At 58.5% G+C, this 21,029-nt stretch overlaps 1 protein-coding gene across 6 annotated transcripts; it reads right to left on the reverse strand.

The window, feature by feature from the left end:
• Positions 1-1,712: 1,712 nt before the first annotated feature.
• PLCD3 (phospholipase C delta 3) lies at positions 1,713-20,347 on the reverse strand. 6 transcript variants are annotated; one of them, XM_043584771.1, is made up of 16 exons: positions 20,043-20,143; positions 19,142-19,304; positions 10,677-10,838; positions 10,330-10,558; positions 9,913-10,044; positions 8,729-8,957; positions 8,071-8,272; positions 7,744-7,888; positions 6,318-6,470; positions 5,051-5,185; positions 4,797-4,959; positions 3,974-4,090; positions 3,215-3,381; positions 2,839-2,974; positions 2,614-2,763; positions 1,713-2,434 (listed from the first exon to the last, which is right to left on the reverse strand). In XM_043584771.1, exons 2-16 carry the CDS (start codon positions 19,144-19,146, stop codon positions 2,346-2,348), a joined length of 2,214 nt encoding a protein of 737 aa, XP_043440706.1. In that variant the 5' UTR covers positions 19,147-19,304; positions 20,043-20,143; the 3' UTR covers positions 1,713-2,345. The 6 variants fall into 6 exon arrangements, with proteins under 6 accessions (XP_043440706.1, XP_043440702.1, XP_043440701.1 ...); XM_043584767.1 differs by lacking the exon at positions 19,142-19,304 and having other exon boundaries at positions 4,797-4,947; positions 9,913-10,042; positions 20,043-20,347; XM_043584766.1 differs by lacking the exon at positions 19,142-19,304 and having other exon boundaries at positions 9,913-10,042; positions 20,043-20,324.
• Positions 20,348-21,029: the final 682 nt, after the last annotated feature.

Here is a 21,029-nt window from a genome sequence, read left to right on the forward strand (position 1 = left end):
CCCTGTGCTGCTTTCAGGTGCCCTGTGGCTGGTGCCTCCGAATCCCTTCCCAGGGAATCTGGGCCCTGAGCTGCAACCTGAGAGGACACGGGACCTCCTCCCAGAGGACTCCTGACCCCTCCTAAACACCCTGTGTCTCTCCCCTCCCCCAGCAGGTCACGAGCACCTTCGTTCCCACCCTTAGATTTGGGCTGAGAACGGAGCCCTGTGGGTGGTCACCCAGGGACCTGAGTTACAAGTGATATTGTTGCTTCCACCTCCCATAATCCATTCCCACCAAATTTCTTGCATTGAAGACTTGCCCTTTCAAGGCCGACTTCCTAGCTTTGGGGCTCTTACCCTAGCGGGAAACCCTCTTGCTAAGGGTTTGCTAACTTCTCTAACTAGACCTGCTAACTCAGGTCTTGCTAACTTCTCTGCCAAGCCAGAGAAGAGAAGCAGGAATGGGGGGCGCTCAGCCCAGGGTCCGGTGCTCACCTGACAGTGGGACTCTCCACACAGGCCGTCACCACAGCTGGCCCTCTAGGGGACAGTCGGGATGGGACAGTTCTGACTGCTCTACGTATGTGGACTCAGCCTCGCCGTGCCTCCCCCCCAGGCCTGCGGTTTGGCTTCCTGGCTTCCTACACCCTGAGAACCAACCAGGTATCCAGGCTACTTGGTCTGTTCCTTCATGGTTCCTGGATAGGGAGGCTTCTGACCCCTCCAGGGGCTGAGCATCCTTTTAGACACGAACTCATCAGAACCAACACCACTGAGCATGAGAGCACAAGCGGGAGGGCAGGGGGAGGCTGTCACTTCTTGCATCAGGTCATGGGTTGCCGGAAGGTAGAGACTGCCCAGCCCTGGGTTCCATGGGGCCAATTCAAGCCCCGGCCCAGCGCCATTCCAAGCCAGGAACTGCCCTCAAGCTCCGTCCTGGTTCAGTGTGAGTGCTTTTGTCTGATGGAACCCGAAGTGCCAGGGTTCCACACTGAAGCCTGGGAAGCCCCCTTTCTGGCCGGTTTTCTCTGAATTCTGCCATCTGGTGTCTCAGCACTACAAGCCCCCCCCCCCCCCCGCCCCGCCCCGGGGCATCCTAGAGCAGCCAGCTGGTTTCTAGGCCTTCATCTAAAAGGCTGGTTACCTGGTGGAAGGAGAGCCCCAAGTCTCTGGGATTTGTCTACTGGACAGGGGCCTCGACGCAGCTGAACCCAGAAAGCAGAGGTCTGTCAGTCCTGTCTCCATCCCCTTTAGGGCCGTAACAGTTTTTTCCCTGGCAGAAGTGCCCCCCCCCACCCCCTTCCCATTCAAGGCCCTTCAAGGTTGAGGGGCAAAGGAGCTTGTGAGTTGTCCCCATAGTCTTGTGATGCTGGAAGCGGCTCTAAGCCAGGAGGAGGGGTCAGGCTATTTAGAGATGTGACACCTCCTCCACCCCTCCCACCCCCTCCCTGGCTGTTTTAGACAAATCCAAGCCCTGCTGGAGGAGGGGACCCAAGGGACTCTGCCCTCATCCCTCATGGGCCTGTGGGTATGACCTCAGAGGGCTCAGGGTGCAGCAGTGGTAAACTTGCTTCTTTATAAAAAAATTTTTTTTAACATTTATTTATTTTTGAGAGCACGAGCAGAGGAGGGGCAGAGAAAGAGCGACACAGAATCTGAAGCAGGCTCCAGGCTCTGAGCTGTCAGCACAGAGCCCAACGAGGGGCTCAAACTCAGAGACAGAGAGACGCTTAACTGACTGAGCCACCCAGGTGCCCATGCTTCTTTATTTTTTTAAACCAATGGTCTTGTTCTGTCTGCTTCAGGGCTCTTCTGTGGCACAAGTTGAAACCTACTCCCAGGTTTCCTCGGCTTTCCCTTCTTAAGACGGGAAGGGAGCTCAGGTTCAAGAGCTTGAGGGAGGAGCCCAGGGAAACCTAGCGAGGGGAGGGCCTTCGGGGGCACTAAGGCCTGGCGTGGACTAGGGGACAAGGAGGGGGCCGGACACTCTGGGGGAAGGAGGCTGGGATGGCCTCCCCCCGGGGGGGCAGAGAGGAGTTCAAGGCTCATGTGTCTTCCTCAAATCTGGCAACGACAGGCCTCGCTCTTCACGAGCCACGACGAGGGAGTGGGCCGAGAATCCAAGGAGTGGGGGCCATCTCAAGGCTCCAGGGTTGTAGGAGAAAGCGCTGATGCCTGTTCTCAGGAGGGGCCAAGGCCACCCCCCCAGCACCCAGTTGAGACTGGAGTCTAGCCAGTGGGCAGGGTTAGCAGGCTGGAGGGGCTGGTCCTCCCACCACCCCTCTACTGCGGAGGAGGAGAGAGCCTCCGCCACGGGGTGTAGACTGGCACCCGAGGAACCCCAGGGTGGGTCAGTCCGGCTCTCAGAAGCGCTGGATGCGGATGTGGACGAAGAGTGTGGCTGGTGACAGTGAGGCCCCGTCCTTGGAAAGCAGGTGGATGTGGCGGTACCCTGTGGGGAGGGGGACATGCCTCAGGTTCTCTGTCCCCGACCCCACCGGGCCTGGGCCGTGAGCTCACGGACCACATCCCACCCCTGGGCTCGGGGGGCAAGCTCTCAGAGGGGATGCAAAGCCCAGGTGAACAGGGCCTTAGAGGCCCAGACCCCCATCCCTGTCCGTCCCCACCAACCTTGCTTCAGGCTGTTGAGAGGCAGTGTAAACTGGCCCACAAAGTCATTGGGGGAGGTGGTGTCATAATCTTCTACCACGAACCGGACCAGGACCAGCTCTGGAGCCCGCAGCTGGAACTGCAGGGTCTGCCCCCAGCGGGGGTTGAAGCCTAGGGTGCAGGCCTGGCAGTCAGGAGCCAGCTGGCCTCCAGACCCACCCTCCTCCCCCCGGCAGGCCCACCCACCATTGTTGAGCACGTAGTTGGTCTCCTTTCGAGCACAGTCTGCGGGCACCCCGTGGATCTCGACACGCACCAGGGGGTCCACGATGGAGTTTGGCTTCTCGGTGTTCAGCTTGGGCAGCTGCTGCGCAGTCAGAACCTGAAGGGGATGAAGGGGAGCTTTGGTCCAGCCCCCCGCCCCCCGCCAGGGCCCATGGCTGCCTGCCCCCTCTGTTAGGGTGGGAAGCCCCTTGCCCTCGGCACTCACCCTGAGCCTCCCCGCATGGGACTGAGACTCAGACCGCCCTCACACCAAGCCGTTCGGGCCGGCGCCCTGCAGACTAGGACCTCTCCAGAACCAGCTGGGACCCCAGAGTAGGGCTTGGTCCAGGCTGCTGACCTGGATGGTGAGAGTAGTTCTGGGGGGTCCAGGACACTCAGGGTCAAAAGCTGTGTCGGGCTGTCGCAGGCAGGCAGGTTTCAGGATGTAGCCACACTGCCCGTTGATGAGGAAGCGGCCAGCATTGAGGTCCATCTCGTAGCCTGGTGTCTGGAAGTTCAGGGCCACTGTGGACACAGCAGGGTCAGGGCAGGGGCTCTTAGTGGCCCTCCTCTCACTGCTCAGTTTCAGGGTCTCACAACCCACTCCCACCGTGGCTTAGGGGTGCATCATAGCAGCCAAGGGTCCCAGCCCCTGTTGTCACCGGCCCTTTATCCCTGGTATCTCCCACGGCCAGAGGGTTGGGCTGGGCATAGGCCTGGGCCCAAGGAAACCTTGGGTTTCTGTATCTCCATTTCTGCCCTCAAGGGGACCATATCCCCCTCCTTTGCTCCTTTGTTGGGGCTCAGCCTCCAGAGCCCACTCTTGTCAGTGTTGACTTAGTGGGACTGCCAGGTGTGTGTGTGGGAGGGGGGGGACACACATGGGAATGGAGGTTTTTAACTTTTGCCTTCATGAAAAATGTGAGACTTTACACTGTCAGGAAGAAATGTGTCTGATTTGTGTTTCCCCACCTACTTTCCTGACAATTATTTTAATAACTGTTATTACCAAGAAAACACATTTTTCCACCTTCTGAAAAGCTGTATGGCCCCATCACTGCCTGGGCCTCTCATGGTTCCCTGGAGGCCACTCCCTGCTCCTGCTGCCCCCACTCACCAAGCTGACAGCCTGAGTTCCACATCTCCTGGGGGCTGTAGTTGGCGGAGTTCATCCGCAGCCCCAGTGGGTAGACACGGGTCAGTTGTCGGGTATTGTGCCTGACGAAGCTGTTCCCTGGGGGAGGAAGTCGGCGCAGGATTGTGATGGCCCCTGGGGTGTCCCTCACCCAGCACCAGGGCCTGTAACCTCCCCAGCCCCAACCACAGGGACAAGCTGGGAACAGAGGCTGAACTACCCCCACCCCACCGGCTCCCCCTGCCCCAGGGCTGACAGGACCTCTCAGAGGAGGCTACCGAAAGCCAGAGAGAGCCAAGGACCCCTCCCACAACGCAGCACTGCATCCCAGCCCCAAATCCCCCAACTCAATGCCTGGAATGCGGGGCCCCAGGCTGACAACCCGGCTCTCATCCCGCCTTGGAGGGGTCTGGGGTCTTCGCAGACGTCACCTGCTCTGGAATTCTCTCTCCTGTCCGCACACCCGCTGTGGGACTCCCCCAGCCCCCACCACGGCTCACTGATCACCCTGCACCATTACCCCTGCCTGTGTCTGGCCCTGCCACCAAGCTTGAGCCCAGTAAAGGCAGGCAGCAGCCTCCCTCCTCCCTGGGCCCTCTTCCCTCCATCCATGCTGGCCCGGTGCTGCCCACATGCTGGGTGCTCGTTCCCTGAGCCCCGATCTGGGGGCCTCCTGACCCCTTCACTGCCCTGGAGGCCCTCTCAATCTCCTTTCCAGACACCAACTTCAGGGTACCCCCCACCAGGAGCCTGCAGGCCTCCACAGGGCCTCCTGCCCCCAGATGCCCCACGTCCCAGCTCCTACCTGCCTCTCGGATGAGCTTCTTGGCCTTGCGCTCGCTGAGGGAGCTGACCTGGCAGGGCTGGGGTGGGACCGGGTTGGGGCGCAGGGTCCGCAGGCGGGTGGCACAGCAGTACACGGCCAGGGCCGACAGCTCAGGGGAGATCTGCTTGGCCTGGGAGATGAGCTTCAGGGCAGGGTTCCGGCCCCCCTGTCCTTCCCCTCCCCATGCAGCCCCTCCCTGCCCAGGCCAGGCCGGCCCAGCCAGGCCCACTCACCCGCCGCCTCTGTTCTGTGGCCTCTGCCTCTTCTTCCTCTTCGTCTTCCTCCTCCTGGTCGGACAGAATTCGACCGTCCTCGCTCCGAGCAGCTGGCAGCTTCTTCCCCTTCACCAGGACCCGGCCCTTCAGCTGCTGGAGAGGCCAGTATGGAAGGATGATGCCCTCTTGCCCCTAGGTCAGCCATTCAACCCCCACTATGTGAGGGGCTGACTGGGGGTGGGGAGCAGGAAAGAACATGAGTGATGTTTCTAATAGGAAAAAATGGGCAACGACGTATAGACCCATCATCATGGGACTGGCTAGTGACGTCCCTCCAAACAGAAGACCACACAGCAGCCCTTACAATGGTTGAGGCAGCTCAAGACTGAAAGAAAAGGTGCCCTCTTCAGAAAATATCTCACATGAAAGAAGTGACTATAGAACACGAACACGTAATCATATGATCTTCTTTGTGTAACATTTGAAAGGTAGCTATGTACATAGGTATATACACATGAGAAAGTTCTGGGAAGACAGACGAGAAACTTAAAGATGGCTACTTCCTGTGAAATTGGACAGGGGCAGAGAAAAACCCATTTTTCATTGTATATACTTTTGCACAGCTCGATTTTTTTAACCATGTTTCATGCTAATAAAAAAATCAAATCACACACACACACACACACACACACACACACAAAGGTGAATCAACATTCTCTGCATATTTGGATTGCGAGGAGGAGGAGAGTTTTCTCAAGGAGCAGGGGAGAAAACACAAATGTCCTGAGGGGGCAGAAAAAAGGTTCTGGGGCTCGGGAGGAAAAACCACCTCGGGCCAGAGAGCTGAGGAAATTTCTAAGGCCACGGAAGAGGTGGTTTATCACTGAGCTAGAATTCTAAGCAGGTGGCGGTGGGCAAGAGTAGATGGCTGGGAAGGGAGCTTCAGGTAGAGGGGACATGTCAACCAAGGTTTGGAGGTAGGAATGGCAGAGTCTGCAGGGACTCGGTAGGGAGGCAGAGCAGGGTGGGGGTGAGGGCATGGAAGGCCCTGGGTGCCAGGTAAGGGGGTGGGGTGGCGGTGAGGTAGGGGTGGGGAAGGATGGAGGGGGGAAGCGTGACGAGACCTCGGGGTGGCAGATGGCCACTGAGCGCAGGGGCAGAGGAAGGCTGAGGCAGAGAGAAGTGAGGGGTCCTGACCCAGGGAGGTGGCACAGCAGTGGGGGATGGTGGACAACAGCCGGTCCCCGCCCCCAACCCGGCTGGGAGTCTGGGGGGCACTCACTACCTCTGGGGATGGCAACTCTTCGGGGTTCTGGGAGTCCAGCGCTTGTGTCACCAGCACGTCTCCCAGGATGGCGCGAAGATGGCGGGCCATGACGGCCTGCTGCTCCAGCCCGCAGTGGTTCTCAAGGGACAGGATGACAGGGTATGGGGACAGCTGGAGAGGGGGAGGGGGCAGCAGCTCAGAGCCACTTCCCCGTCCCCCTCCCAGGCTCCCCCACTACACCTGGACCCCAAGCCCCTTCAGGACAGGCAGGCAAAGGCACACTGGGGGCTGAGGAGGTGGAATGTGGGACATACTCTGGGGCCAGTGTGTCCATGAGGGAGACAGAGGGCAGATCTCCGGTCTCAGGGAAAGGGTGGTATGTCTGGGAAGCTGAGGGCAGCTGCAGAGATGGTTTTGCTTTATTTTTTATTATTTAAAAAAAATTTTTGTTAACGTTTATGTATTATTGAGAGACAGAGCGTGAACAGGGGAGGGGCAGAGAGAGAAGGAGACACAGAATCGGAAGTAGGCTCCAGGCTCTGAGCTGTCAGCACAGAGCCCAAGGCGGGGCTCGAACTCACAAACTGCAAGATCATGACCTGAGCCGACGTCGGACACTTAACTGACTGAGCCACCCAGGCGCCCCAAGATGGTTTTGTTTTATAAATGCCCTTTATATGTTAATGACATTGACCATGTTGTTTATGTTACAAACTTTTCCCCCCACGCCAGTCTTTTTTTTTTTTTTTAATTTCTTTTTAGGTTTACTTTTTTAGTAACCTCTATACCCAACATGGGGCTCGAATTCATGACCCTGAGATCAAGAGTTGCACGCTCTTCCCACTGAGCCAGCCAGGCACCCCCAAGCCCATCATTTTTGAGGGTAAGATCTGTGTATAGCTTGACAGAAGTTACAATTTTATGCAGATTCCATGCCCAGCTTCTCTGTCATGGCTTTCCCTTTGGGAGTTAGGATTAAAATGTCCTCTCTTGGGGTGCCTGGGTGGCTCAGTCGGTTAAGCGTCTGACTCCTGGTTTTGGCTCAGATCATGATCTCATGGTTTGCGAGTTTGAGACCGGTGTTGGGCTCTGTGCTGCCCTGCGGAGCCTGGTTGGGATTTTCTCTCCCTCCCTCTCTCTCTGCCCCTGCCCCCTGCTTGTGTTCTTTCTCTCTCTCTCTCTCTCAAAATAAATTTTTTAAAAAAAGGTCCTTTTTACTCCTAAAGTTTTCTGCTAGACATTTTGTGATTTTAACACATTTAATAAACATGAAAGTAGGGGAAGGGAGCCTCTCAGCTTTCTTCTACCCCACTGGCCAGCTGTCCCAGCAACACTTGGTGAGTGAGTGATTCTCTGGGCAAGGGTTTTTTTTCTGGAAGGACTGAAGATGGCTGGGGTCATCGGGAAGGCTCTGGGGCTGGGCATGGGGGTCCTCGGAGCTCACAGTGAAGGCGTGGTCACGCACAGCCTGGACCACATCTCGGAAGAGGATCTTAGAGGTGAGGGTGTGGCCGTGGTAAATGACGGGCTCCCCTCCTGGCCCCTCCCAGCAGTCTAGCTCCACGCAGCGGCACCCCTGCGCAAAGGCCCTATGGATAGACAGACGGACAGGCAAGGTGTCCTGTGGGTGCCACAGGGCACAGCAACAGGCAGACCGAGCCAGGTAGGCGCCCCCCCCTCCCCGCCGGAAGCCCACGGTGAGATTCGAGCCCCATGTCACCCTCAAGCTGGGCTCCCAGATGTGTTCACCCCACCATCCCTGCTATGGTACCTAACATAGGCCTCGGTGCTGCTGGGCCCCCCGATCTGAGAGTCAGTCAGATAGGTATTGTGCGAGGAGGAGATGAAGTAGTGGGAGAGGGGCTGGTCCATGTCCTGGAACACACATGTGTGGGCTGGGTCCAGAGCAGCCCCTTCGGGTGACAACAGGTACATCATGAAGCCATCCAGTGTCATCAGCTCATGCTGCTTGGCTGCGGGGATGGGCAGAAGAGAACGTCAGGCCACAGGGAGGAGCCCCATGTCTGGCCCCATGTGCCCCCAAAGCTCACTCTACTTAGTACTAATGAGCACCTATCTACAGACTGGACTCTACTCAAGCGATGCTACTGACTTCTTTGAAGTAATCTCTACACCCACCGTGGGGCTCGAAATCACAACCCCGAGATCGAGAGTGACATGTTCTACCGACTGAGCCAGCCCAGTGCCCCCTGAAGTCATGCCACTTCATCTTCAGCCAAACCCTGTGAGGAGGGTGCACTACTATGCCATTTTACAGATGTGGCAACTGAGTCTCCAGGAGGCGAGGTAGCCTGCCCAAGATGGCACCCACTGCCAGTAATCGCAGCGCACGCTTAGCTAGAAGCCCAGACCTGTCAGATGCCAAGACAGGGCCGTGTTGACCCCCACCCTGTCTGTCAGACCGCCACCTGTCTCATTGAGCTCGTAGGTGTGGATGAGCTGCTGGGCACGGGCCAGCGTGGCGCCATCCTCGCCCTGGTCCTCCAGGAACTCCAACAGCTCAGGGGCGCTCAGCACGCGGTCCTCGCCGGAGTACCGATGGAAGATCTCCTCCAACTCGGGGCGTTTCAGCAGCCGCCTCAGAAACTCCTCAATCTCAGCCCCCTCCAGCCGCTCATTGTTGGAGTGGTCGCACTCCTAGAAGGCAGCAGGGAGGAGCTCAGAGGAGTTGGGGGGGGGGGGTGACACCCTGGGAAAGCTGGCCTGCACGGACACCTCTGTCACCTACAATGCTAGGAAGGCAGATGTCCCCCATTTCACAGGTAGAGAAACCGGGAGCTATCGAGGCTCTGGGTGTTGCTCAAGCTCACACAGCTGGTAAATTGCAGGGCTGGGATTCTAAGGAAGGTCGCTTGGGTTTAGTGCCTGTCCCGTATGCCCATGACCTACCGCCCCAAAAATCCAGATGTGGGAGGAAAAGCAGTGGCCCAAGGGCAGGACGAGCCGTAATTCCCCCTCCCGTGCATGTGCATTACCATCCTCACAGTCTCCAATTCACACCCAGGGTCAAAGGGCAACAAATAAGTGCGAATGCACGTGGAGCAGTCCACATGGAGCTGTGGGCCCCTGTGTACCGGGGCCATGGCTCTTCTGTCTTTCGGGGTCTCAGGCTGGTCACATAGGCGTCTGCCACGTGCCCTGGCTGGGCCATCGATGCGGAGCCCACCCCCGTGCACCCCTGTCTGTGCTCCCACATGTGGGGTGTATCTGGTCACACGTGGAGGGGCCACATGGGCCACGGCGGAGGAGGATGCGCGCGTGTGCCTGTGAGCTGACTCCTTCTCGCACTCCCACGTGCAAGCCGTGCGTGGTCACCTGTGCAAAGGCTGCCTGCAGACTCCGAGCAATGAAAACTATAGCTCTGCTGCTTCCTTTGGAGGTATGGGAGGACCCTCCCTGCCCCGCGCCCCGCCCCTCCTCCAGCTCTGCCTGAGGGTGAGGAATGTTCTGGGCCAGTACTCCCATCCTGGCCCAGCCGCCTCGGGGAAGGGTAAAAGGCTAACTAGGCCCAGACGGGGCCTTCCCACAGGGAGAGGCCACTCTGTCCACAAAGGATGGTGACTCAAAGGTCAGAGTGGGGGCAGGAGCCCACCTTGAAGAGGCGGTAGGCATACATGTCGTTCATGTCCACGTTGACCATTCTAAGCAGGCTCTTGATCTCCTTGAAGCTCATCTTACTGTCCTGGTTCGAGTCGGCCCGGTGTAGATAGGAGTGGATCCAGGTGTGGGTGCTCAGGAAATACCAGCAACAGCCTGGGCACCGCCCCCAGCCAACAGGTAACTGACAGGGTCGCCACCACTGCCTGGCTCTGGGGGCTCCCGGGTCTTGGGGCTGTACTTCCCCTCAGCCTGGGGACTCCCTCCCTACACGGGGCCAGGACGGAGCTTCCCAGAGACGGAGGCGGCGTCACCAGCCTCGGTTCTGAAGACTAGGGGCCCCGGGCTCAGCCCGCGGGGTCCCCAGACACGTCCCCACCCTCCCTCACGCCCGGCCCCCTGGGCAGGATATTGATCGAGGCGCTCGCGCTGGCTCATGGCGTCGAGGCGCGCGCGCAGCTTGGCCAGACCGCGCACCCAGCGCTGCGCCTCCTCCGGGGTGGCCGCCGCCAGGTCCAGGTTCTTGCGGCGGCCCTTGAAGGCGATGGTGAGGCAGCGCGCCGGCGGGAAGGCGCCCCCGAAGCGTCGCAGGCCCTCGGACTGGTGGCCCTCGCGGACCGCCTCGATGTGCTGCACGAAGACTGCGGGAGGGCGAGGAAGGGGAGGGGGTGGGGAGGACGGGGCACGCGCAGCCGGGTCAGGGCGGCGGGACCCGGCCGCTGTCCCCAGCCCGCCCCGCGGCCGCGCGCCCCGGCTCACAGATGTGCTGCGACGGCGCGCGCGGGATGCGCCTCTGGAACCACACGCTCAGGCCGTCCTCCTGCAGCCGGTACAGCCGCTCCTTGTGCCACGTCCGTGAGCGGATCTTGCAGAGACGGGAGCCCCGCAGCATGGCGCGCACGTCCTCGTCCTCCGTCAGGCCTGCGCGGGAGGGAGGCCGGAGGACGTCGGGGCCCGGCCTCGCCCTCGCTCCCTCCACCCTCGTCCCGGCTGGCAGCCGGCCTGCCTTCCTGCGCCTGGAGCCTTGCAAGTCCTCACAGGCCCCTCTTCCTCTCCTTAGCGTAACTCGTCCCCAGTGGTGGGTTTGGCTATAGTCTCTTCCGCCCCAGGAACTCGCTGGCTTGGTGTGTCCCACCCAGCCGCCCTGGGGAGGGTGCCCGTACCTCCACCAAGCAGCTGCCTCCGGAGGCCCTCAGAGCAGAGCAAGCCCTCAGGCAGCGCCTGGGACTCAGGCCTCCCTAAAGGTCACCCTTTCTGTCACTCCCTTCCATCCGGGCCTCCAGACTTCAAGACCAGAATCTGCCACCAGCAACCTTTTCCCTTGACGTGAAACCCTGACCTTCAAAAAGGTAGTCTCACTATCTAACCCAGATCTCTCTTGCTGCCACCCAAGCTGCTCACCTCTGCTGTCCCCCCAAGACCAGGGAGGACAGCAGAGGCCACCCTGGCTCCACGGTCATAGGCCAAGGACTCCAGGACCAGCCCTGCCCTGCCCAGCCTGCAGCCTCTTTGCATCTATCCTCTTTGTGTCCAGCTGAAAGCATGGTCTGTGCCACTTGGTAGTCCCCCTCGCCCAGCCATTGTCCCAATCCCACCTAACCCCGCACGTGCTCTCCACAGTGTCCGCTTTCCTTAATAAGAAGAAATGCTTACAGAACATGTACTGCACGCCTGCCCCAACTCATGCATTCACTCGGGAGAAAACAAGTATAGAGAAGTTTCAGTGACTTGCCAGAATTCCAAGGCTATGAAGGAAGGGGTTGGAAGCAGGCCTCGAACCCTGGAGGTCAAGTTCCAGCACCTTTGCCCATGGCCACGACACTGAATCCCTCTGCTCCTCTGTCCCTTCTCCTTGCTATCATGGGCCCCGGGGGGTGGGGGGAGCAGAACTCAAATTCAAGGGTCCAGGGAGGCAAATCCCACCTCTGTCACTTCCGAGTTACACAGCCTGGATGGCAGTAACCTGAGACTTCTCTAAGCCTCATGTTCTCTGTGCACAGAATGAAGGCCACAGTAGTACCTCCTGCAAAATCCAAACTTCAGTCAAGATGCTGCCCTGCTCTGATTTGTCTCATTAGAGGTCAATACCAAGGGTTTACAAGCCAGGGGACAACAGAAAGAGTGGGAATCCAGCATACTGGAGGGAGGAGGGCAGCCAGGAATGGATGAGGGCCCAGAGTGTCCAGAGAACAGGAAGCTGGATTTCTATGGGAAGCCTCCAGATTTTTCAGGGCTGGCAACCAAATCAAATTGAAACAAAAAACCCCCTAAAACACCACGGTAGGGGCCAAATGGACAGGACAGTGGGCCTCTCTTCCTCCCTTTATTTTATTTTAATTTTTTTAACATTTATTTATTTTTGAGAGACAGAGTGAGACAGAGCATGAGTGGGGGAGGGGCAGAGAGAGGTGGGTACACAGAATCCAAAGCAGGCTCCAGGCTCTGAGCTGTCAGCACAGAGCCTGACGTGGGGCTCGAACCCGCAAACCACGAGATCATGACCTGAGCTGAAGTCGGACGCTCGACCGACTGAGCCACCTACGTGCCCCCCCCCTTTATCTTATCAAGTCCCCAATACTGGCTTTGGCTCTAGGCTTTGTGGCACCAAGACCCCTGCTTGTTGTAAACTCTGGCCTGTGGAACCAAGTCTACATCCCAGGACATTCCTCTCTCATTCTCTTGGAACCTTTGTAGGATCCTTCTTGCTTCTCTTCCTCACACAGGAGTCCTTCAGGGACCAGCTCAGACACCATCTCCTCCAGGGAGCCTTCCTTGGTTTGTCCTCAAATGGGCATTCTCCCTCCCTGATCACCAACAGCACTTTTTACTTTAACTAAAACAAACACCCCACCTAAATTGTAATTTCGGTCAACTTTAATAAACCCAAGGACAGGGATGAAGTCTCATATCTGCACTACAGTGCTCATCCCAGAGCCAGACTCACAGCCAGTGTTTTGATAGGGGAGGCAGATGTACCAGCAATTGGGGGAACTAAATTTATTCTGCCCCCTGCCCTACCCTATCTGTCCTTTCCTTATGGGCCAGGGTTTCTGAAACTTGGCTGTGATCAGAATCAGCTGGAGGGGTTTGCAAAACCCACAGCCCAGAGATTCTCGTCTGGCAGGTGTGGGTTGGGACTTGGGTATCTATGTTTAAAAACCTATCCTGTGACTTTGAGGGTGACTATGACTGAGAATCACTGTCTCAGGGCCAGGAGGAGAAACCTACCATCCAGAGGAGCCTATAGTCCCCCCTTGGGTTAGCCTGTGGCCCTAATGGCTCTCGGGATTTAGACGAGCCCCCTGGGTCAGTGCCCATTTGGTGCCCCCTAGCTAGGAAAGCTTGTCCTTTCCAGACAAGGAGCTAGAATGTGGCAGGCACCAAGCCAAGAGACTCACCAGACCTCAGCCCCCTACACTCACATCTGGGCAGCTTCTGAATTCCTTCAGCCTGAGAAGCAATGGATTGGGGGGCAGGACATTCAGCAGAACCTGTAATGCCACAGCAACCAAGCCTGCCCCTCCTCTACCTCCTCTCAGTGGGAGAGGAACCCCTATTCCCCTGACAACCAGGCTCTGCAGCTGGGGCCACCTCCCCTGACCCCGCCATCCCTCTAATGCCAAGCCCATAGTTGGGGAGGGTGGGGAGAAGGGGGACTGGTGAATGACTAAGGCCGGAAATGGAGGTGAGTCACTGAGGGCCTGCTTTGTCCTGAGTCTTCCGCAAACAAAACATCGCCACGACGAGGAGCCTGAACTTCTGATCAGCCCTCCACTGGGACAGGTTCCCACGTTGAGAGGGCCCTTGCTCCTGACCTTCCTCCCCGGCTCCCCAGGAGCCTGTTGGGGGAAAGGGTGACGTTCCAGTCTGCCTGCCCAACTGGCACTGGCCCCTGGACCACACTGCTCCTTGGACCACACTGCCCCCGCCGCCCCCACATCCAATGGAAAAGCCAAACCGAATGGGAGTTCAATGCCGGGCCAAGCCAGGTGCTGAGTCCCTGGGTAGGTGACATTATTTCCCCATTGCTTGAGCTTCTGACCCCTGAGAGAGTGAGAGGATTAGGGTGCCAGACAGGAAGGGCAGGACCAACGGAGGTAAGGGGGTGAGGTCAGGCCTCGGGCAGTGAAGCTAGGAGGCACCTGGCTCTCTGCCCAGGCACCCAGTAAACATTTATAGGTCCTGCCAGGCCCCAAACACACAGATGTTTCCTCAACCTCATTCCTACCTGCTTGGAGCAGGTGTGCATCCTGTCTGCCTCTTGTGGTTTCCGTGGGTTATCTATCTAAACATCTCTGCCTTGAACCTGGAGCTGGGCTGGGCCAGTGCTGTGGCCACCTTGACTGAACAGATGGAGTGATAATCATGAAACAACAGCACTAAAAATGATGAACAGCAGTCAAAAGAGAGAAACAACCCAGAGGTCCGTCAACAGATGAATGGAGAAGCAAAACGTGGTACAGACAGACAGTAGAATATTATTCGGCCATAGAAAGGGGGAAATCTGGGGCGCCTGGGTGGCGCAGTCGGTTAAGCGACCGACTTCAGGCAGGTCACGATCTCGCGGTCCGGGAGTTCGAGCCCCGCGTCAGGCTCTGGGCTGATGGCTCGGAGCCTGGAGCCTGTTTCCGATTCTGTGTCTCCCTCTCTCTCTGCCCCTCCCCCGTTCATGCTCTGTCTCTCTCTGTCCCAAAAATAAATAAACGTTGAAAAAAAAAAAATTTTTAAAAAAGGACAGTATATGATTCCACTTATATGTGGTACCTAGAGTAGCCAAATTCATAGAAATGGATTATATGTCACATATCCCTCAACAACAACAAAAAAAATTCAGAGACAGAACGTAATTAGAGGTTACTAAGGCCTAGGGGAAGGGAAGAGGGGGGAAATTACTGGTTAACGGCTAGAGTTTTTGTTTAGGGTAATGGAAACATTTTGGAACTAGCCCAACACTGCGGATGCATAACATTGCGAATATAATTAATGCCACTGAATTAGCCACTTCAAAATGGTCAAAGTGGCCAACTTTATTATATATTTTTTGCCACAGTTAAAAAAAAATAACAATGCAATATGCCAGAAACCATTGTATACTTTGAAGGGGTGAATTGTATGATATGTGAATTAATATCTCAATAAAGCTCTTCAAGGGGCACAGAGCAGTTAACTTATCCAGGGTCCTGGGGCGGCAGGTGGTGGAACCAGGATGGGTTGAGAGTTGGGGGGCACCTAACCCCCTGAAGGGCTGTGTGTGGCTGGAATGAGCTAATGCACATGGTGCACTCAGTTTAGGGCCCGGCCTACAGTAGGCACTCGATAAATTATAATAAAGGAAAGCGAGGCAGTGGCCCTGGAGGGAAGAGGGAGCCAGGTATTCCCATAAGTCTGTCCTTGTCAGTCTCATGGCCTCCAGATGGGCCCTTCTCCAGCCTCGTTCAGTGTTGTCAGTGGGGCTCAGACACCTTCTCTAGGCCAACCGCTCATCTCAGCCCTCAGAGACGGGCCACGGGGAGGTAAGGAATGGACAGGCCCAGTGTCCCAACTATCACCTTCAGCCCGGGCGGTTTGGTCTGTGTGTGGTCTGAGGCCTGAGCAGTTCTGGGTCAGTGGCCAAGGTCGAGGGCGGGAAACTGTCTCAGTGGCAGAGCTGGAAGGGGCCATGGGAAAGTCAAATTCATCTCTGATCCTTAATGTCCCTTTTTCATAGACGGGCCACTGGAATTATGAGAGGGTAAGCTGGGTATGCGGACAGGGTAAGTTGTGTATGCGGACAACAGTGTGGGTTACCCAAGGCAAGGGGGGACGCAGGGGCAGTGCCGTGGGTGGGCAGGGGCCAGGGCAGACCAGCAGTGAGGGTGAGGATGGGGCTGCTGTGTGGCTACAGGGTGTGTAGATAAGAGGGGTAATAGGTAGGCAGCAGGGTGTGAAAAGGGTAGGTCTGCAGCAAAGGTGTGTGTGTAGGTTGGTGTGTGCATATAGGGTGTGTGCGTGTGTGTGCGTGTGTGTGTGTGTGTGTGTGTGTGTGTGTGTACGCGTGCTTGCTCCAGTGCACACACGGGAAGGGTACACGGGGCTCCAGCAGGAATGTGAGACATGCAGGGAACAGCAAAGGCCGACAGCTTCATGCCAAGTGGGGGAGGAGAGGAAGAGAAGCTTTTCCTGGTGGCTCTGGGAGGGAGTATCCAAGGCGAGGGGGCCCAAACACCTTCCCGCCCTAATCCTCTGGCCAGCAGGCAGCCCCAGCTCTTCAGGTATCAAGCGTGTCCCCCTGGCCTGGGCTGGCTGCCACACCTGGGGCCAGAGCCCGGTGGAGCTCAGCGCCAGAGTCCATAACATTCCTGGGAGAGTCAACAAAGTCAGGAAAGGCAGGCAGTGCTTCCCCAGTCCCTGGCTAGACGCAGTGCGGCAAAGGTGGCGGCACCCCTCCCGGCAAGGCCAGAACGAGCATGAAGCCCATTTGGGGGCAGAGGTCGTAGGAGGGGGCACAGCATGCCCCCGGCTCAGACACAACGGCCGCCGGGGCCCAGGCCCCACCCCCACCCCCCGCCAGGCCAGGCACCTGCCAGGACCCCCAGCTGCCAGATCCACCCACGGCAGCCCCACTCACCCTGCAGAAGACGTCCTGGGCAGGCCATGGGGAGAGCCCCCTTGCCCCTGTGGCAATCAGTGGTGCGTGCAGGCTGGGGAGGAAAGGGAGCAGGATTCTGCCCACTCAGTGCTCTGCTTGCTGGGAGGATTAGGGGCAGGGCGGGGCATCAGGGGCACAGGCACAGACAGGGGCTCTGGGGAGACAGGGTTGTCAAGATAAAATTCAGGGTGCCCAGTTACATTCGAATTTCAGATGAACAACGAGTCATGTTTCAGTATAAGTTTGTCCCAAATCATTTGTTTGTTTATTTGGAATTCACATTTAACGGAGCATCCTGTATTTTATTTGGCAAGCCTATGAGGACACCTCTAGAGGCTGGCAGGGCCTCTGTGGGGGATGGGAGTAGCAGGCCATCTCCAGGCATCAATCCCTCCCTCACTCATTCACTTAGACTCTGTGCCAGGCGCCTGGGTTCACATCCTCTCGCAGCTACTTCCCAGCTCTGAACTTCTCTGAAACTCAGTTTCTCACTTGTAAAATGAGGCTCAAGGTACCACAAACCTCAGACAATCGTGGGCATTACATGAGCTAATATGTGAAAAGCGCGCTCGGCATAGTGTTATAAATGTGTTAATTAGTATTCATTAATTCTGGCAGTAAAGAGCCACCATCGAAAACTAGGCTTTGGCGGCTGCCTCTCAGCCCTGTGGGCCTTGGCTGGTGACTTCACCCTCTCCACCGGGTCTGCACCAGTGAGGACAGCTGCAACACCTTTCCCCCCCCCGCCCCGCCCCCACCCCCCAGGGTGCCAAGGATTAAGTAGGTTCTGGACTGATGCAAGCTCAGCACTATGTCTGGCCTCACTGAACTCAAGCTCTCTCCAGCTATTCTCTGGCTTCCTGGGGACAGGCTAAGCCCGCAGCGCCCCCGACGGAGGGAAGGGACAAGAGAAGGACCCCAGGCTCCACAGATGATTCGCACTCAGTGTGGGAGTGGTGTTCCCCCCAGGATGGCCTGAAAAGCCCTTTCTTTTCCTTGGGCCTCTTGGAGCCTTCGACCTCCAGGCCACTCCCTGCCCTGGTCTCTTGAGGGGACCTGAAATAAAATCTGTTCTCTGTTAGCCTAAGGGGTGTGGCCACAGGGGGCCATCCTGGGAGGAGCTGGGGTTGCTGTGGGAGGGGAAGCTACCTAGGTGCTGGGCCTAGGCCTTGATGGCCCGAAGGGCCAGGCCCCAGGACACCTGGGTGTGGTCTCCACCCTGTCCCTGGAGTCAGTAAGGCCCAGGGAAGCTGCATTCCCCAGAAACTGGACATTCCTTTCTTGGCAGTCACTCAGCAGGACAGGGCAGTGGTGGGAAGGGAGGACGGCCCAGGTGACATTCTGACACCCACATAGTTCCTGATGGTGTCACAGTGGGGGATGCCGTGAGCTCCCGTGCCGCTTTACTCAGCCAGTGAGCGCTGAGTCCCGGGCTCGGCAGTAATGATTTGTCTTCAAGTGTCTCTTGCTACTAAACTGTGTGCTCCCCGAGGGCTGAGCGCTGTGCTATTCATCTCTGGCGCCCTGGCCCCTGGCACAGCGCCCGTGGCACACTGATAGGGCTAAGCAGATATGTGTGGAATGAAGAAGCAGGCAGGTATGCAGGGGCATCACCCCAGCCCTCCCAGCAGCCACAGCCCCTGCGGTGGCTGACTCCTGGAACTGCTTCTCTGGCCCAGTGCCAGCCCTGGACGTCTCGGTGGCACCTCACCTCCCCGCGGCCACCCTCCTCTCCCCAAGGCACCGCTGCTCCTCAGCCCAAAGAATGACACTGCCATTCACCGGAGACACCTCTCAGATCCCACCGACTGCAGAGTCCAGCCCAGTCCACCCCCTAGGTGGTTCTGGAATCACATCCGGGCTGCACCGGCCCAAGTCTGAGCACCACCATGGCTTGACCAACTGATTCCCCAGCCTTCCTCCTCTGGGTCTCCCCGATTCCCCCCTACCTATGTACAACATGCCCCTGCTCTGCACAAGCCCTTCCTCCTGCCTGAGGCCCTCCGGGGGCTCCTACTGGCCTTTTAAGGAGGGGCCTTGAGGACACGGCCCCCACCTGCCTCTCCCCTGGGCCTCCCTCCGGCTCTGGGGTGCCGCCGGGGCTCTCGCTGGCTCCCCGGCATCTGACTTCCCTCTCCCTTCCTAGCCTTATTTCTTTGCTTCATTGTCTGACCTCCTTGCCGAAGGGCCAGAACTGTGTCTATCTTGTTTGTTGCTGAATTCCAGGACAGAGCATACCGTAGGCACCCAATAAATGTCTCCTGAATGCATGAATGATTGGACAGGAGGGCAAAGATCACGTGTCTTAGTCTCCTTAAGGAGAGTGTCAGGCTCTCTCAGACATAGTCAACGCTCTCAATCAATTCCGATCGAATGAGTGACAGGAGGTAGAGTAAAAACAAGTGGGGGCAGTATCTAAGAGAAGGCAAGACGGGCAACTGGCACCCCTGATTCACACTGATCTCTTGGGCAGCCCTGCCCTGTTCCCCCAGCCCCACACCCCACCTCTCCATCATTAACTATTTACTAACAGCCCTTCCAACACACCACTTCAGTTTCATGGTGCTTTACATTTTTATAAAATACACACACACACCTCATTCAAGCCACTCAACCAGCCAGTCGGTCACACTTTGCTCAGACTCTGAGAGGGTCGCAGGGGCAGCGTGGCTGGGCACAGCCACCATGCCAGCCTTTGCCCTTAGCAAGCTGTGGGGTCATTGGCAAATTCTTCGCCTTCTCCGAATCGGTTTTCTCATCTGTGAAAGGGGAATTATACCGGGTACCTCTCAGGAGGGTGAGGAAAATTGAATGATGCCACCGATGTAACTACCCGGGGCCAGGCGGGTCTCTGGGAGATGCTTAATAAGCCACAGTTACATTTCTTCCCTGCAGTGACTTCCCCCAAACCTGAGCCGGGAACTCTGCCCTTCTGACTCCAAGGGCAGTATTCTCACCAGTTAGACCAGTCCTACCAGTGCTATGTGGCTGCTGCAACCCCTGTGGGGGCTGCAGGGTTGGAGGGCTGGCTTGAGAGGCCGGCCTCCCCCACAGCTCTCCTGCCTTCCTAAGGGCGGCCAAGAACCCGGGATGCCCGGGGGCGCCCGCAGACCCGAGACGGCATAGGGTGTTGGGGAGGCGAGTGAGGGACACCCCAAGCCTGTCTCTCCCACTCTATTCACCAGGTCCTCGGGGACCGCCCCCCCCCCCCCCATCCGCGCCCAAACGCCCATTCCGGCACGCCCCGCGGGCGCCTCCTGGTGGGAAGCAAAGGCCACCCGGGCGCCTCGCTCTTCCCGGGAACGTCGGGTGACCCCAGGTATGACCACCCCCCCGCCGGAACGGTGCTGGCATTCCAACCCTCGCCCGGCTCCACACAGCCCCTCGCAGCTGGGAAACCCGCGACGGCTCGCCCGCACACCCCGCAACCCCCCCCCCACCCAGACGGACCTCTGGGCAGTCGGCGCCCACCCGAGCCGCCCCCGCCGGTCACTGACCCATCTTCTTCAGCGCCCGCAGCCCGGGCCTCTTGGTGTCGCCGTCCGGGGGTGCAAGCAGAAGGGGCGCCGCAACCTGGGCCGCCACCGGGGGCTCCTCGGGCCGCCGGCGGCAGCTCCTCCAGCGGCCGCACAGCATGGCTCGGTGGGGCCGGGGCCGGGCCCGGGGTCTGCGCGCGGGGACAGGGCAGCGGGGAGCGCCGCTCCGGCCCGGCCCCGGCTCTGCGCGCGGTCCCGAGCGGAGAAACTTAGCGGCGCCGGGAGGGAGTCGGGGGGAGGAGGTGTCGGGAGCAGGGAAAGAGGGAGGGACGAGGTCGCGAGAAGGAGGGACGGGGAGGGAGGGGGCGGAGCCGAGGACGGAGCGGGGGAGGCGTGGGGCGGTGGCGGGGAGCTGGGTGGCGACCCCAGGCCAGGAGCTGCCCCTTTGCGAGGTGTGGGAAGGGAAGGGGGCCGCCTCGCGTCCCCTCTTCCTGCCCGAGCCCCCGGCTCTTGAGTCCGCCTCCCCATTCTCCTCCCAAATCCTCGGGTCCCGGCCGCACAGATGACGGGAGCCCCTGTTGGGGGGAGGGGGCGGCGGAGGAGGCGAGGATTGCTTTCTGGCACACTCTCCGTTCTCTGCACCCTGACTCGATGTGGACTCAGGACCCTTCCCTCTTCACCTTCCCCTTCCCCGTCCCTCAGGAGGCCTCAGAAGGGAGCCAGACTGGGGGCCAAATCTGCGGGGCGGCTCGTCCTGGGCCAAGGGTCCTCGGACCGGCCCGGAAAGCCGAGAGAACCCCAAGAGCTGAGCCAAGCAGGAGGGCAGCCCCAACTGGAGGAGTGGGAGAGCGGGAGGTGGTGGTTGGGGGTAGGAAGGCTCTGGCTGTGATGTCATTGGATTAACCCTCTCGGCATCAGGTGCCAGCCCCTCGGTCTCAAAGCTGACTGGTCTGGGGGAGATGGGGTGGCACTAAGTCATTAGAATCCCCGGCAGAACTCCGGTTCTGG

The sequence above is a fragment of the Prionailurus bengalensis genome, chromosome E1 (assembly GCF_016509475.1).
Source record: "Prionailurus bengalensis isolate Pbe53 chromosome E1, Fcat_Pben_1.1_paternal_pri, whole genome shotgun sequence".
NCBI lineage: Eukaryota > Metazoa > Chordata > Mammalia > Carnivora > Felidae > Prionailurus > Prionailurus bengalensis.

Excerpts from the sequence above, each read along its gene's own strand:
- PLCD3 (XM_043584765.1), bottom strand. The coding sequence starts at position 20,181 with ATGCTGTGCGGCCGCTGGAGGAGCTGCCGCCGGCGGCCCGAGGAGCCC. Across the intron at positions 6,471-7,743 it reads TGCGTGACCACGCCTTCACT|CTGTCCCCATACCCTGTCAT; the intron begins GTGAGCTCCGAG and ends CCCCCTCTCCAG. Across the intron at positions 2,435-2,613 it reads TCTCAACAGCCTGAAGCAAG|GGTACCGCCACATCCACCTG; the intron begins GTTGGTGGGGAC and ends CCCTCCCCACAG.